The following is a 15,412-nucleotide window of genomic DNA, read 5'->3' as shown; positions in this document are numbered from 1 at the left end:
ACACAAGCAGGGGGAGTGGGAGAGGAAGAAGCAGGCTCATAGCAGAGGAGCCTGATGTGGGGCTCGATCCCATAACGCTGGGATCACGCCCTGAGCCGAAGGCAGACGCTTAACCGCTGTGCCACCCAGGCGCCCCTGAACTTCTACAGTTTTTTAAATTAATTGTTTTAAACTTGTCTCCTTTGGGCAGCAGCTCTTCCTGCCTACAGGTCCCATCCCCGTGCTTTAATAAAACCACCTTTTTGCACCAAAAAACACAAAAAGAACAACAGTACAAAACTGGATCTCCTTTGTCTGGAGCATACCAAAGGTTAATTAGTATGACTGATTAAGAAGTGTAGTTCTTAGCTTCAGGGGAAATTTTTTAAAAGTTCAACTACATTTTTAGTGTAGTTCTCTTGCAAAGCTGTTTTGTCCGTCAGTTCTAGAAGTTAAGATTCATTAAGGGTTCGTTGGTTTTATCGCCAGGCATTAAGCTATAGCAATAAGAAAGTATAGCTTGATGGATTTCTTATTGCATCCTGTGTCTCCTAAGATTTTCTAAATTTAATTTGTGTTCAAATACTTGATTGGATTTCATTAACCCTTATTGCTCAGTGAGGTTCCAAGCCTTGTGTGTGACATCAGTAGGCCAGAACTTGAGAAATATTTGTCCTTGTTATCTCAAATCTGAATTGTAATTATTGCTTTAAAGAGAATTACTGGGGAGAGGATCACCTGAGTAATTTAAGTTTGAATAGCATCTATTCCCATACTTTGTCCATTTGATATGTGGTGATAATGGTGCTCGTATGCAACTTCCTGAACTGTAAAGTTACCTCCAAGGAAGGGAAGGAAGGCAATTATTTGCTATAATTGTGTGAAGGTCTTATCTACCAATTTAGTTTGAGCTGGTTTTATTTTCTTCTGTTTGGTGGGAGTTCTTCTGATAGAAACAAGTGATAATGAACTTCATCTGTATGCTAACCGCAAACAATGCTGCTGTTACGATAGCTCACCCAGGATTATGCTAAGCATGAGAATGTAAAGTCTGGGAAGGAAAAGGGAGCCGGACACCTTGTCTGAGGCCTGCTCTATCCCCCTGACTTATTTTATCCTAGTTTATGCTTTTCAGGCCTGTGGATTTGAAATTTAGACATTAACCACACTGATTATTAGCTGTTGGAGGTCTGTTTCTCCCAGAAGAGTGAGGGACATTTGAATATCCCCACTGAATCGCCAGTTCTTAGGATAGCACCTGACGTGTGGTTGAAGCTCAGTAAATAATTGTTGAATGAATACATTTCAGAAATAGCTATGGGTAATGTTTTGTGAGTGGGTCTAGAGATAAGGAAACAATGCAGTAATTCGAATGTTAAAGGTAAATTTATGCACTGGCAATGGGACCTGGAGAAAGATTTCCAGAGATACATAGCTGGTCAAATAGGGTATGATGACAATTCATTTAAGATACTGCCGGTCTTGCTTTGCTTTTTTTAGCAGTCTTTTCTAAAGTGGTAATTTCATTGTTTATATGAAGAACCTATCCAGAACTTTAACCTAAAATTTTTTAGCCTCAAATCCAATGACCTTCACTTTCATACTCCATTTAGCAATCCATTTCCATGGCTGTGTGTGGAAATGATCACAAGTTCAGAAGTGAGAGAACTAAAGCTTCTTCCACTACAGTGATAACAGCCTTGTTGAGCATATTTGTCCCTCAACCGTTGTTCTTTTAAAAAAAATTAAAGATTTATTAGCACGAGTGGGAGGAGCAAAGAGAGAGGGGGAGAGAAGCTAAAGCAGACCACGCTGAGCATGGGGCCAGACACGGCTTGATCTTAAAACCCCGAGATCATGACCTGAGCCAAAACCAAGAGTTGGACGCTCAACCACCGTGTCACTTGGGTGCCCCAAGATCTTATTTTTAAGTAATCTTTGCACCCAACCTGAGACTTGAACTCGCAACCCCGAGATCAGAGTTGCAACACCCACCCAAATGAGCCAGCCAGGCACCCCAACTACTGTTCTTCCTTTGTTCTCAAAGCCAATAAGTCCCACAGCTCTAGTTCTTTATTTCTGTATCCCTGTGGTTCATCTTGAACCCAGTGATTCTCAACATACCAAAGTCATGGGGCTTTGTGATAATGTGGATTCCTAGGTCCCAACGCTAGATAGGCTTTTGTAGGTCCATGCAGGGACCAGGAATTTTCACTTTCACTGATACTTGAGATCAGTGATTTCTGAAGTGTGATCCCTGGACTTAGCATCTGTCTCCCCTGGGAACTTGATAGAAATACAAATTCTGGGGGTGTCTGGGTGGCTCAGTCATGATTTCGGGGGCCCAGGGATTGAGCCCTGCATCAGGTTCCCTGCTCAGTAGGGAGTCTGCTTCTCCCTCTCTCTCTGCCCCCCCACCACTTGTGTTCTCTCAAAATCTTAAATAAAAATTCTAGTTCTCCAGACAGGCATACTGAGTTAGAAATGGGAGGGTAGTGTCCGATGATCTTTTAAGACCTCTTAAGCTTGACTGAGTGTTTTAGATCTAAAACGCAGATTCTGAGTTGGTGCTACAGATGTATCAGCTCTGTCCAGTGTGACCTGATGAGGGAAGTGTTTTACATCTTTATTGTCTGATAGAGCAGCCACATAGTTACTGAGAATCTGACGTGTGGCTAATGTGACTGACATACTGAATTTTTATTTTTTCTAAATTTAAATAACCCCATGTGGCTAGTGGTTTACCATAATGGCTAGAGCAGACTTAAGTGATTCTGATGCAGATTGTTCCTTGCCCATTCATTGAAGCAATTTATTATTCAGATTCTTACCTAATGCTACAGGGAAATCCTTCCAGTCATAAAATCTAGAAGCTACAAAGGAAAAGTTAATGAATCTGACATTAAACATTAACATAGGTCAGGGCACCTGGCTGGCTCAGTTGGTAAAGCCTGTGACTCTTGATCTCAGGATTGTAAGTCTGAGTCTCAGGTTGGATGTAGAGATTACTTAAAAGTAAAATCTTAAATAACAGGTCAAAAAATGCTGTTAGGGGGAACTTGGGCACTCAGACAGTTGAACATCCCAACTTTTTGTTTTTTTGAGATTTTATTTGAGAGTGCAGAGCGAGAGAGAGAGCATGAGTGGGGCTGGAGGGGCAGAGGGAGAGGGAGAAGCAGATTCCCCACGGAGCAGGAAGCCCGATGTCGGGCTCCATTCCAGGACCCAGGGATCATAACCTGAGCTGAAGGCAGACAGACGTGTAACAGACTGAGCCTCCCAGGTGCCCCTGAGCATCCAACTTTGATCTCAGATGGGGCACGAGTTCAAGCCCTGGGCTGGGCTCCATGCAGGGCATGGAGTCCACTTAAAAAAAAAAAATGCTATTACATTAAAGTATAAGTGATGTACTAAAAAATATATAACAACATTAAAAAGAATTTGAAGAGGACTTAATCATGACAAGCCAAGAGGAAAAGGAGCAAAAGACAGGAACAGGTAATCTGAAGAAATATAACTGGCCAGGGGCGCCTGGGTAGCACAGTCGTTAAGCGTCTGCCTTGGGCTCATGGCGTGATCCCGGCGTTCTGGGATCGAGTCCCACATCGGGCTCCTCCGCTGGAAGCCTGCTTCTTCCTCTCCCACTCCCTGCTGTGTTCCCTCTCTCGCTGGCTGTCTCTCTGTCTAAATAAAATCTTAAAATATATATATATAACTGGCCAATAAACATGAAATGCAAATTCAATCAGAGAAGTAATTTCATTCATGTAATATAAGCCACATTTTAAAAAATTTTCTAAGGATTCTGGGAACCCTGTAAATTAGCAAGATGGTTTTAGAAGACCATTTAGCAGAATCTTGTTTAAACGAACATAATTTAAGCCAACATTTCTCAGAATCTATGAAAGAAGTATTAGTGTACACAGTGATGTGCACAATATTTTTTTTTCTCATTATTCCATGTAACAGCCATTTGAAACAATCCAAATGACCACTAATGGGGTCAAATAAATTACACATTGTTAGGGCATAATGTACAGTCATGATCAATAAAGTAAATGTACTGGAGTGCCTAGCTGGCTCAGTTGGTAGAGCATATGACTCAATCTCGGGGTTCTAAGTTTGAGCCCCAAGTTGGGTGTAGAGATTACCAAAAATAAATTTGAAAAAAAGGTGAGTTTTCTGTAGTGTGCTTCCACTGAGGTTTAAAAAAGGTGCAGAGCCATATATATGTTTTCTGTATATGGAACGGATAGAAAGTGAATGGGGCATAAGGAAAACTTTTAGTGGTTATTTCTGGGAATGGGGTACTTTGGGGTAGTGGTACTGGCAAAAGGATTTATTCTTATCCTGTGTATCTACAATATATTCATGTATTATGTAAAGAAACAAAAACCAAAATTGTGGTCTTAAAAAAGAATATTGGATTTCTGAGATAAAACTTTTAAGGATAAAATTTGGGAATGACTGAGGAGTTAAGATGCTTAAGTGAAATGTGAATGTAGAACTAATTGGAATTAAGAAGTTAAACTTTTAACTGAAACTAGAGTATTGAATGGGTTATTTGAGTATTGAATGGGTTATTTTCATGAATTTGAAATCACCCAAAATCATACTAAGAAATGCAGACACAAAGACGTTATAGTCAATACCAGAATACTGGAAGAATGTGGGGCATGGCCATTGTGAAGCAGTAAAATAAGTTGTTGGAAAATGCAGTTTTGACCTTAAAATGAGTAAGGTTTTCAGTTGTAAATTATGCAGTCATTTGGAATTAATTTCAGGTAAGAAGCCAGTTAGGTGTTTGTGGTTCCTACTGTCCCATGAAAAGTAGCTTGTATTTCACATAAAATATTTACCTTGGGCTATCTAGGAATTAAAAAACACGAAATAGGACCAAGACATACCAGAACTCTAAAATAGATGACACTATTTGTTCAGAAAGGCCTATCTCATTCCAAGCTAATCAAGTTCGTTTACTTTTAGTATTATTTACAAATATAGCAGATTCTCTAATTTCAGAACAGGACAAAGTTGCTGAGGGCAACCACTGACAGCAAAAATAAGTTCACAAAATTGAGCATAATGGAGAAACAACTCATCTACCTTAATAACATTGAAAGTATTCAGAATTGGAAAGTGATTCGAAGATGTTTAATGATAACCCAAATGTCCAAGGAAAAGTTAAATTACTTGATAATCTGCTAAGAGGACAAAGATGTGTGATATATTTCAAAAGGTAATGAGCTTCAGTAATCTGTAAATTTATGAAAATCTTTGACACCTGGGTGTAGTGAAGTGTACCGATAAATGTTTGATGGTTAATAAATTTTGGCCAAAACCAAAGTCGGTGATACAAAATGAAAGGATCTTAGCACTAGGTCAACAGTAAGTAAAAATTCTAGCTAACAAAAATACAGTGGTAATTGTGTGCCAGGGATCATTTTAAATACTTCTTTCATCATTATTAATCTTAAGTCTCAAAACAACCCTATGAGATTATTCCCATTTTATTATCTCTTTTATAGATGAGGAAAGTAACGTTCAGAGAATTTAATTTCCCAATGACATCTAGTAAGTAGAAAAAATTTTAACCTAGGCAATCTGGCTCCAATGACAATACTCTGAGGGTATCTTGGCCTATCTACAGAAACTTCAACTCTCTAATAATTGAGGGAGACTAGTAAAATATATGGGACCCTATTAACTGGGATGCTGCCCAGCGTAATGGAAAGCGAATGGATCATAAATCGAAAATGTGTATCATGTCATATGATGAAGCCCATTGAACTATCTTTGACCCACCTTCACCATGGAATGAATTCCTAGTTGCCAAATGTTACTAATTGGTTCTTTTCTGCCGTTATTTTATAGGATATTTATGTGATTGATGCTATTGGCCACATTCTCCTTAAATTCTCTTTCCTGGTTTTTTTTTAAGACTTATTTATTAGAAAGAGAGCGGAGGGGAGGCGGTATAGGGGGAGAGGGACAGAAAGAATCTCCCCACTGGGTATGGAGCCTGACACAGGGCTTGGTCTCAAGACTTGGAACAGGACCTGAGCTGAAATCAAGAGTTGGATGCCCAACCAACTGTACCACCCAGGTGCCCCCTGCCCTTTTTTAAAAGATTTATTTTATTTTAGAGATAGAGCAAGCTTGAACAGAGGGAGGGCCAGAGAGAGGAGAGAATCCACAAGCAAACTCCCTGGCTGAGCACCAGTCTGATGCGGGGCTTGATTCCAAGACCCTGAGATCATGACCTAATCAAGAGTCCATTGCTTAACTGACTAAGCCACCCAGGTGCCCCTCTCTTTGCTGATTCTTCACGTTATGGTCTTTGGTCTTATTCCTCTGCTGCTTCCTTTGCTGTTAATTTTCTCTACCTGTTCCATACATGTTGCTGTTTTCTTAGGTTCTTTCCCTCTAATTATTAGGCAGGATTACCATAGGCATCCCAAACTCAACATCCTTTCTGTTTTCTCCTTTAATTCTTTGATAGCTCTACATGCCAAACAAAACTTTTTTCACAATCATGCAGAAAGATGAGAACCTATGGGAGCTGGTGGGAGAAAGTCTGGGGAGGTAGCGCCATGATGAACTCCATATAGCCATGTTTGTTCTATTAGAGTAAGGGTCTCTCCAACCCGCCCCCAAATAGCTTTGAATAAAATCAGTACTACAGAAAAGGATGCCCTGGTTTTTCTGATTTTCCATACTCAGGGAACATTTCCAAACACCTACCAAAGCCCAGTCTCCACTTCCATCCAAAGGCGTAAGAGCTGGCTCCTGCTAATCTCTTTACTACCCCTTCTCTTTTTTCCTTCACCTCCAACCTTCCTCACCTGCAGCTAAACAAAAGGTTTCATGCAAACGTGCGCTTGGGATAGTCTTCCTATTTTACCCTAGGAATTTCTACTTGGTTTCACAACAGGTATATCCATCTCCTCCCCTTTAGACAATTCCGGAACATCTCTAGGTGACCAAAATTAATCCCCTCCTCCTTCCTGCACCCACTTTACCCTGTACTAATCAATACCCATCAGACTTTAACTGCATTGTTTTCTGTCTTTAAAAGGGAGGTCCTGGGGCGCCTGGGTGGCTCAGTCCGTAGACATCTGACTCCTGATCTCAGCGTTGTGAGTTCAAGCTCCACATTGGGCATGAGGCCTACTTAAAAAAAATAATAGGGGCGCCTGGGTGCCACAGCGGTTGAGCGTCTGCCTTCGGCTCAGGGCGTGATCCCGGCGTTGTGGGATCGAGCCCCACATCAGGCTCCTCTGCTGTGAGCCTGCTTCTTCCTCTCCCACTCCCCCTGCTTGTGTTCCCTTTCTCACTGGCTGTCTCTATCTCTGTCAGATAAAAATAAAATAAAATCTTTAAGAAAAAAATAATAATAATAAAGGGAGATCCTAAGTCTTTTATCTTTTGTCTCCTCAATGCCTGGCACACATCTGTTAAACGACTGGGTTACATTAGTTTCTTACATTGTATAGTTTTAAGCGATCTAGATTGTCCGGATTCCTGACCTGAACGGCCTGGAAGCTTCCAATTCCACTACTGGGAAAGAAAAACCGTGTTTTGAGTCTAGAGAAGGCTCCTGACTTTTCCAAGGTCACCGTCGGTGGTGCTTCCCGACTCGACTACTTCCCTAACCCCCGCCCCTAAGACCGTCGCCCAGATCAAGGTCCTAGCTAAGGTGAGAGCCCAAGGACGGCCAAAGACAGCCCGCATGCTTCACAACAGGAACTCGACCCCTTTCCGAAACGTAGTTCCGCCAAGTAGTCTCTCCAACTGACATCCTTGTTGTCCAATTATGTTTCGAGGCTCTGAGGGTTGCGCTTAACCTGACAATGTCCAATAAAAATAAAGGAGTTCAGATTGGCACCAATTTTGACCAATGATTGAAAAGATTGGAGATTATTAACCTATAGGAGCATCACTGAGAGTGATAGTCAGCAAATTCATCCAATGGACTTGCTAACTGCAGAGTAGTCCTCGCCCCAACGGCGGGGGAGTTGGCGACCCGACAGCCGCCGCGCTCAGTCTCCACCCGGGCTCCGCCATGTTGGGATTTGTGGGTCGTGTGGCCGCTACCTCGGCTTCCGGGGCCTTAAGGGGACTCGGCCCTGCAGCTCCACTACCCCAAGCCCAGGTCTTACTGCGGGCCACCCCGGCAGCGCTCCAGCCTAGTAAGTACCTTCCTCTGGGAGCTGGGTTCTTTTCTGCCGCCCCATGACCTTGAGCCGGAGGCCGATTGTCACTCGGGCCTAAGGTATTTCTGGTGCTAGAAGGACGTCAGGGCCAGCACCCTGCCCTCTAACGGCGGGACAACAAGAATAGGTCCCCTGTGGGAACTTCGTTCGATCGAATTCATCTCATTTTGGAAAAGGGGCTCTCTGTGACGGAGAAGTGCGGGCAGGTGCATTGACCTTTCCTTGAGTGGGGGCGCGGAGCTTTCGAATAATGAGATTTTGTGCATGGGAAGATAGTGCAGGTGCTTTCTCGGTTTCTGCGCGGCCCTCCCTCCGGACTAGTCTTACTTGAAAGCGTGAGGAGGCCGGTCGTGGGCCGAATTTACCAGTTCTTGTGGGTTAAGACGGGCCTTCCTATCACTGTTAATTGCCCTGACCCGTTTCTTCCAATATCTTTTTTGTCGGCTAGCCAGAGACTATGCTGCCCAAACATCTCCTTCGCCGAAAGCAGGCGCTGCCACCGGGCGCATCGTGGCGGTCATCGGTGCAGTGGTGGATGTCCAGTTTGATGAGGGACTACCGCCCATCCTAAATGCCCTGGAAGTCCAAGGCAGGGAGACCAGGCTGGTTTTGGAGGTGGCCCAGCATTTGGGTAAGTAGAGTTTGTTAAGAATAGTAAAGAGCTTGTTTAGTCCAAATATCCCCCAGATCAGTCTTCCTTCTATGATGATTTTATCAAAATGACTTTCGTTCTTCTGAGTGTGCTGAAGCCACATTTTAGGTACTGAGAAGGAGTCTTGGTTGACTTAATGGCTCTCGTGCCAGCTGAACATTAAATATGAAGCCTACTTGTTCTTCTGTATAACGCTGCAATGCCTTTAACAGGTGAGAGCACAGTAAGGACTATTGCCATGGATGGTACAGAAGGGTTGGTTAGAGGCCAGAAAGTCCTGGATTCTGGTGCACCAATCAAAATTCCTGTTGGTCCTGAGACCTTGGGCAGAATCATGAACGTCATTGGAGAACCTATTGATGAGAGAGGTCCCATCAAAACCAAGCAGTAAGTATCGCTTTTGCTGCATCTACATGCAAAGGAACTGCTTTTTCTGCAGGGTTTTTTGTTTTTTTTTTCCTTCCTTAAGTAAGCTCTACACCAGACCTGGCACTTGGACTCAAAGGTCACATGCTCTACTGACTGAGCCAGCCAGGGGCCCCTCTTCCAGTTTTGTATGTTAAGGCAACACCTTCTAGTGTAGCAAAATTTTCCTGCAGAGAATACTTAAAATGCTGCTATATTTTTTAAAACCACAAATGTTCTTTCTTTCTGAAGAAAATTAAGGATGCAGAAGTTCTGATTGTATTAAAAAAAACCAAACAAAAAACCCTGCTACTTAGGACTCAAGTTGATTATTTGAGTTTTCACACCAATGGCTTAGGTTGTTCGGGTTCCAAAACTGGCAGGTCTTTCTATTACCTATTGATATATGGAGAAGTGCTATTAGGTTAGGGCTTAGTAAAAAGAAAATCTCTGCAACAAAATTGTTAGGGATTGGGATTATTATTTTCTGAGTTAATGGAAGTGGAATCCCCTTTATTGCAGAACGTTAGGTGAGGTGCCAGATGCCAATTTGTGTGGAATGTTACATAAGAGATAAGATTATGAGTAAAGGGTTAGACTTGAAAATTGAGAGGAACCTTTCAACAACATGAACAGACACTGATCCTCTCTTCCTCCCTCTACAGATTTGCAGCTATTCATGCTGAGGCTCCTGAGTTCATGGAGATGAGCGTTGAGCAGGAAATTCTGGTTACTGGTATCAAGGTTGTGGATCTGCTGGCTCCCTATGCCAAGGGTGGCAAAATTGGTATGTTACTCGTGGTACATATTTTCCAAACCTGATGTGGGAAGAAAAATTCTACTGTGTAATGAGTGGGTACTGAGGTCTATCCCTCGCTGATGAGTAGCTTCTGACTTTCGTTCTTCTGAGTTTGCTGAAGCCAGATGCCATTCCTGAGAAGGGAAAAGATAGAAAACCCGTGTAACTTTTTTTTTTCTTTAAGTTTGCTTATTTGGGAACACAGAACTCTTAAATATTGCTGCTTCTCCCAGGGCTCTTTGGTGGTGCTGGAGTTGGCAAGACAGTACTGATCATGGAGTTAATCAACAATGTCGCCAAAGCCCATGGTGGTTACTCTGTGTTTGCTGGTGTTGGTGAGAGGACCCGTGAAGGCAATGACTTGTACCATGAAATGATTGAGTCTGGTGTTATCAACTTAAAAGATGCTACCTCCAAGGTAAGTAGTGAGCTGACTTATGTCCGCATAGTAGTAGTGCCAGGAAACCATTTTAGTTGACTGTATTGCTAGCTGAAGCCATATGTTATATTTCCATTTCGTGTGTCCTAGGGCCTACGAAGGACATTCCTGTCAGTGTTTTCCCTCCAACTTGTAATACATTAGCGCATATTTTCTTTCTTCTTTGACATGACATTATGTTTCCAGACTTTGTTTTTAGTAGATAGTACTATCATTTGAAAGTTAATTTTGGGAGTTGGAGGTAGTTCATATGTCTCAACCCTATTTTTGCCTTTACTTCCTTCCTATTTCGGGAATTTTGCTTTAATATTATGAAAAATTTGGAAACCAAGATCTTGATGCTTTCTGAAAAGGAGGGTTTTTTGGTAGTTTCTCTGGTTTGGGGATCTTGGGTACATGGCTTCCATATTCCTCTGCCAGGTGTCTGATTGTGCTTGATTATTTCAGGTCGCTCTAGTGTACGGTCAAATGAATGAACCACCTGGTGCTCGTGCCCGGGTGGCTCTGACTGGACTGACTGTTGCTGAATACTTCAGAGACCAAGAGGGTCAAGATGTACTGCTCTTTATCGATAACATCTTCCGCTTCACCCAGGCTGGCTCTGAGGTAAGAGAGAAGGCTTGAGAGGACCTGTTTCATTTGACCTATCTATGGAATGGTGCAGGTGAGGCTAAAGTTGTAGTCATCTAATACCTTTGTTCTTATTCTTTCTCTCTCTCTTTCTTAAGGTGTCTGCTTTATTGGGCAGAATCCCTTCTGCTGTGGGCTATCAGCCTACCCTGGCCACTGATATGGGTACCATGCAGGAAAGAATCACCACAACCAAGAAGGGATCTATTACCTCTGTACAGGTAAGAACAACTAAGTGGATGAAGGTCTAATTTGTATAAAGGTAAATACAGAGAAGTAAGTTACATCTCAAGGTTTTTGACCAGGTTAATGAGCTTCCTGAAATAATATTTAAAATTCTGTGTGTGCATGTTAAGAGACCTTGAAACATTAAGAAATGCTCATTTAAAGTAGTTGAAGGCATACATGTGACTGTAGGTCACAAAGGAGTGGTTTCTAGCCTGCGGAGTCTGGAGCTGCATGGAAACACATTAAATACATACGTTTGTGTGTGTATATACACACAGTAAAATTCTTTTGAGTGTCTAAATTGTAATTTTCAGTGAGCCTAGTGAACTATTGCAGTCATGCAAGTCTTTTGTTTCTAACTGAAAGTGTGTATCACCACAATAGGATTAAAATGTAGGATAAAAAACAAAGGAATGATAATGAAATTCTTTTATCACAGCTTGGAGGGACCAAATCATCTATAAGCTGACTCAGTAGGTATTAGGGATGGTAAGAAGGCTTTTTTGAGGTGGACTCTTAAATGCTAAGATGGGATGAGTTGATGATGAGAGGTCAGAAATGGGGGGTGGCTTAAATCAAATTACTTGGCTTTCTGCTGCTTTTCATGGGTTCTTGACTCACTTTAGGCAATCTATGTGCCTGCTGATGACTTGACTGACCCTGCCCCTGCCACTACCTTTGCCCATTTGGATGCTACCACTGTGCTGTCCCGTGCTATTGCTGAGTTGGGCATCTATCCAGCTGTGGATCCTCTGGATTCCACCTCTCGAATCATGGATCCCAACATTGTTGGAAATGAGCATTATGATGTTGCTCGTGGGGTACAAAAGATCCTACAGGTGAGTATTGTAGGTGAGATTGGTGGCCATAAAGTCATTCAGTGGGTTTTTGGGGACTATATTAATACCAAATCTGTCCCAGTGACCTGTGTAATTTGCTTTGGGGTAAGGAAAGATGAGATCAGCAGTTTCTTTCTCTCTCTCTCTTTTTTTTTTTTTTTAAGATTTTGTTTATTTGAGAGCATGCACCAGGGGGAGAGGGAGAAGCAGTCTCCCCTCTGAGCAGGGAGCCGGGTGTAGGGCTCCATCCCAGGACCCTAGGATCATGACCCAAGCTGAAGGCAGACACCCAACCAACTGAGCCACCCAGGCGCCCCAAGACCAGCAGTTTCTGTTACAGAGTATGAATGAGGTCTCTTGGGTTTCCAGGTACTTAGGCTTGGAATCTGATTTTTCTGATGGCACCAGACTAGAAGTAGGATAAGACACTCATGATCCAACTGTGTAACTTCACCACTAACTGTTTCACTTACAAAGTGAGGTAAGGTGCTAAAATGCTTTGTACAAAGCTCAGTGTGAATACAAGGTGGTATTAACCCTTAGCTTTTTTTTTTTTTTTTTTTTTAAGATTTTATTTATTTATTCGACAGAGATAGAGACAGCCAGTGAGAGAGGGAACACAAGCAGGGGGGAGTGGGAGAGGAAGAAGCAGGCTCATAGCCGAAGAGCCTGATGTGGGGCTCGATCCCATAACGCCGGGATCACGCCCTGAGCCGAAGGCAGGCGCTTAACAGCTGTGCCACCCAGGCGCCCCTAACCCTTAGCTTTTTGTCCAGATTTTTCAAAATGTGAATATTGGGGTGCCTGGCTGGCTCAGTCAGTAGAGCATCAGACTCTGGATATCGGGATTGTGAGTTCAAGCCCCACGTAGGGCGTGGAGCCTACTTAAATAGAAAAGGAAAATAATACAAATATTCAGGCCTCTCTCGTTTTTTCATAGGACTACAAATCTCTCCAGGACATCATTGCCATCCTGGGTATGGATGAACTTTCTGAGGAAGACAAGTTGACTGTGTCCCGTGCACGGAAAATACAGCGTTTCTTGTCTCAGCCATTCCAGGTAGCTGAGGTTTTCACAGGTCATATGGGGAAGCTGGTACCTCTCAAGGAGACCATCAAAGGATTCCAGCAGATTTTGGCAGGTGAGATTGAGTATAAAGCTGAGCAAAAAATGGCAGAGAAGCTGAAATCACTTGAATGTTCATTGTTCTGTATTCCCATTCCAGCACCCATCAAGTAATATGTAAGTATATTGTGCCTAGATACCTAATTTTTAAAAATAAGCTATTTCCCATCAGTTGTTCTTTTGAAATACTGTTTACTTCTGACAGTGAAACTTGTGTTACTTGGTGGTTGTCATTCAACATCGAGTGTTTCAGTCTTAGCTACTCTTCTAAGTGAATTAGGGGTCTCATAAGGAAGGCATTACCATCTTGTTTTTACAAATTAGGAATCTTGAAGCTCAGAAATTTTAAAATAAATCGTCTTGATATCCAGCCAAAGTAGAGAGCAAGAATTTGAGTCCAGGTCATATGGCCGGGACCATTTGTTCTTACCCATACTGTATCATGTCTTGTAAATTGGATTTGTGATGGAAGTTTGTTAAGAAAAGATTTCTTGGTTAACAAATTCATCGCATTCTGACTGGTGGCCCCAAGTGGTGAAGTTTGTATATACTGCAAAAAGTGTATCTTTACACTTCTCACCAGTGGATTTTTTTTTTTTTCCATGTAGGTGAATATGACCATCTCCCAGAACAGGCCTTCTATATGGTGGGACCCATTGAAGAAGCTGTGGCAAAAGCTGATAAGCTGGCTGAAGAGCATTCATGAGGAGGTCTTTTTGGCAAACTAAGCACTGGTTGTCCTCCATGCTGTGCTTCTTGCCCCTAATCCAAAAATCTCAGTTTGCTCTGTAGGCCACATGAGAGCCTTGTTTGAAGACATTGTGTTCTGTCTGAAGAGTATTTAAGGTTTCCAATAAAATGTACACCCCTCAGAATTGGTCTCTTTTTCTTGGTCCCGACAACACAACAAACACTGAATTTTAGAGTGGCCATAAGTACAAAGTAGGCCACATATGTTTGAAATGGGGACATCAAAAATGAAAAGCCATTGTCTTGATGGACAACTGTGGGTCTTATGAGGGGTTCCCTGTAGAGGATATTATCTCAGGAGGGCCTCAGCTTTGGCCTTTTTATTTGTCAAGGCAAATTGTTTGTCTCTTGAGTATTCTACAGTTTATTCCTCCTTGGTTAAAAAGCAACAGGGATATTTTTAGAAGAGCATATTGGGGCAAAATGAGTCTACAGGGAACTGCTATTCTAAGAGCTGGGGTCAGTGAATTGAATGAATCCAGTGTTAAGGAAATGATGCATCTGAAGGATTCATAAAAATCTAGTCAGATGGGCCCTCTCCTACCTAGGCTTTTTTTCTCCTTGCCTGCCTTGTCCACCTTTTTTCAGAAACTGTTGCTGACTACTGCCCGCTGATTTATATTTTGGACAAGCCTAGAGTTGTGATTCCTTGAGTCAGTGCATGGTATAAACCATGAGGCTTATCTTGACCTCTGCTAAGATCCTTTAGGAAAGTTGGGGAGATTGAATCTTACAAGGAAAGGCAATTTCCAGGGTTTGTGGGCTTCTGAACTAAAATAATGGAATTAGAGAATTTCCCATTCATTTCAGCCACTGAAAGTGCAGGGTTAGAAGGAGTGCTTAAAAGTACACCCATTTCAGTGTGAAACAAGTGCCTATACAGTGCAAGGTCGCGTTTGGTGCTATGTTGTGTTCTTTTCTGAGCTAGGGCCCATCTACTGCCCTCTGGTGGTAGGACTGGAGACTGCAAGAACTGATCTCACCATTTTGAAATCCATAAAGGCCATTTGCTGGGGATGTGGTTCTTAGCTAATGACTGTTTACAAACCAGCTGGGGCTTTTGTCCTGAGGAGGAGCTTGCATCTGTAGGCTCCACCCCTGAGGCATTCAAGTTGGGTCGAAGCAGGGCGGGGACAAATATCCCTATTCAGAGGCCCCTGGGGGCTGAAGGTTGGGGAGGGGCCTTGGGAGAAGTGCCAGGGGTGGAGTAGGGGCCTGTAAGTTTCCTCCCATCTGCCTATGACGTCCCTGGCACTAGTCTCTCCTGTGTCATGATCTGGACAGAAGGTGGAGCCCCTGAGCCGACTGTGCCTGGTCCTTTGCTCCCAGAAAAACCTGGATTTGGGGAA

At 42.7% G+C, this 15,412-nt stretch overlaps 1 protein-coding gene and 2 non-coding genes across 3 annotated transcripts; all 3 read left to right on the top strand.

Moving 5' to 3' along the window:
- Nucleotides 1-8,013: 8,013 nt before the first annotated feature.
- Nucleotides 8,014-14,188, top strand: ATP5F1B (ATP synthase F1 subunit beta). Its single transcript, XM_011220736.3, has 10 exons — nucleotides 8,014-8,171; nucleotides 8,644-8,826; nucleotides 9,060-9,234; nucleotides 9,918-10,039; nucleotides 10,285-10,469; nucleotides 10,938-11,096; nucleotides 11,219-11,341; nucleotides 11,975-12,187; nucleotides 13,128-13,329; nucleotides 13,922-14,188. The coding sequence occupies exons 1-10, from the start codon at nucleotides 8,045-8,047 to the stop codon at nucleotides 14,017-14,019; spliced, it is 1,587 nt and encodes a 528-aa protein (XP_011219038.1). The 5' UTR covers nucleotides 8,014-8,044; the 3' UTR covers nucleotides 14,020-14,188.
- Nucleotides 8,892-8,967, top strand: LOC117796510. The gene has a single exon (XR_004621068.1). It is a non-coding gene; the product is annotated as a small nucleolar RNA SNORD59 (small nucleolar RNA).
- LOC117796509 lies at nucleotides 10,124-10,194 on the top strand. The gene has a single exon (XR_004621067.1). It is a non-coding gene; the product is annotated as a small nucleolar RNA SNORD59 (small nucleolar RNA).
- Nucleotides 14,189-15,412: the final 1,224 nt, after the last annotated feature.

Source organism: Ailuropoda melanoleuca, chromosome 15, assembly GCF_002007445.2.
Source record: "Ailuropoda melanoleuca isolate Jingjing chromosome 15, ASM200744v2, whole genome shotgun sequence".
NCBI lineage: Eukaryota > Metazoa > Chordata > Mammalia > Carnivora > Ursidae > Ailuropoda > Ailuropoda melanoleuca.
Note: the sequence above shows the minus strand (reverse complement) of the source record. Positions and strands in the feature narration are given on the sequence as shown.

Excerpts from the sequence above, each read along its gene's own strand:
- ATP5F1B (XM_011220736.3), top strand. The coding sequence starts at position 8,045 with ATGTTGGGATTTGTGGGTCGTGTGGCCGCTACCTCGGCTTCCGGGGCC. Across the intron at positions 8,172-8,643 it reads CCCGGCAGCGCTCCAGCCTA|CCAGAGACTATGCTGCCCAA; the intron begins GTAAGTACCTTC and ends TTTGTCGGCTAG. Across the intron at positions 12,188-13,127 it reads GGGTACAAAAGATCCTACAG|GACTACAAATCTCTCCAGGA; the intron begins GTGAGTATTGTA and ends GTTTTTTCATAG.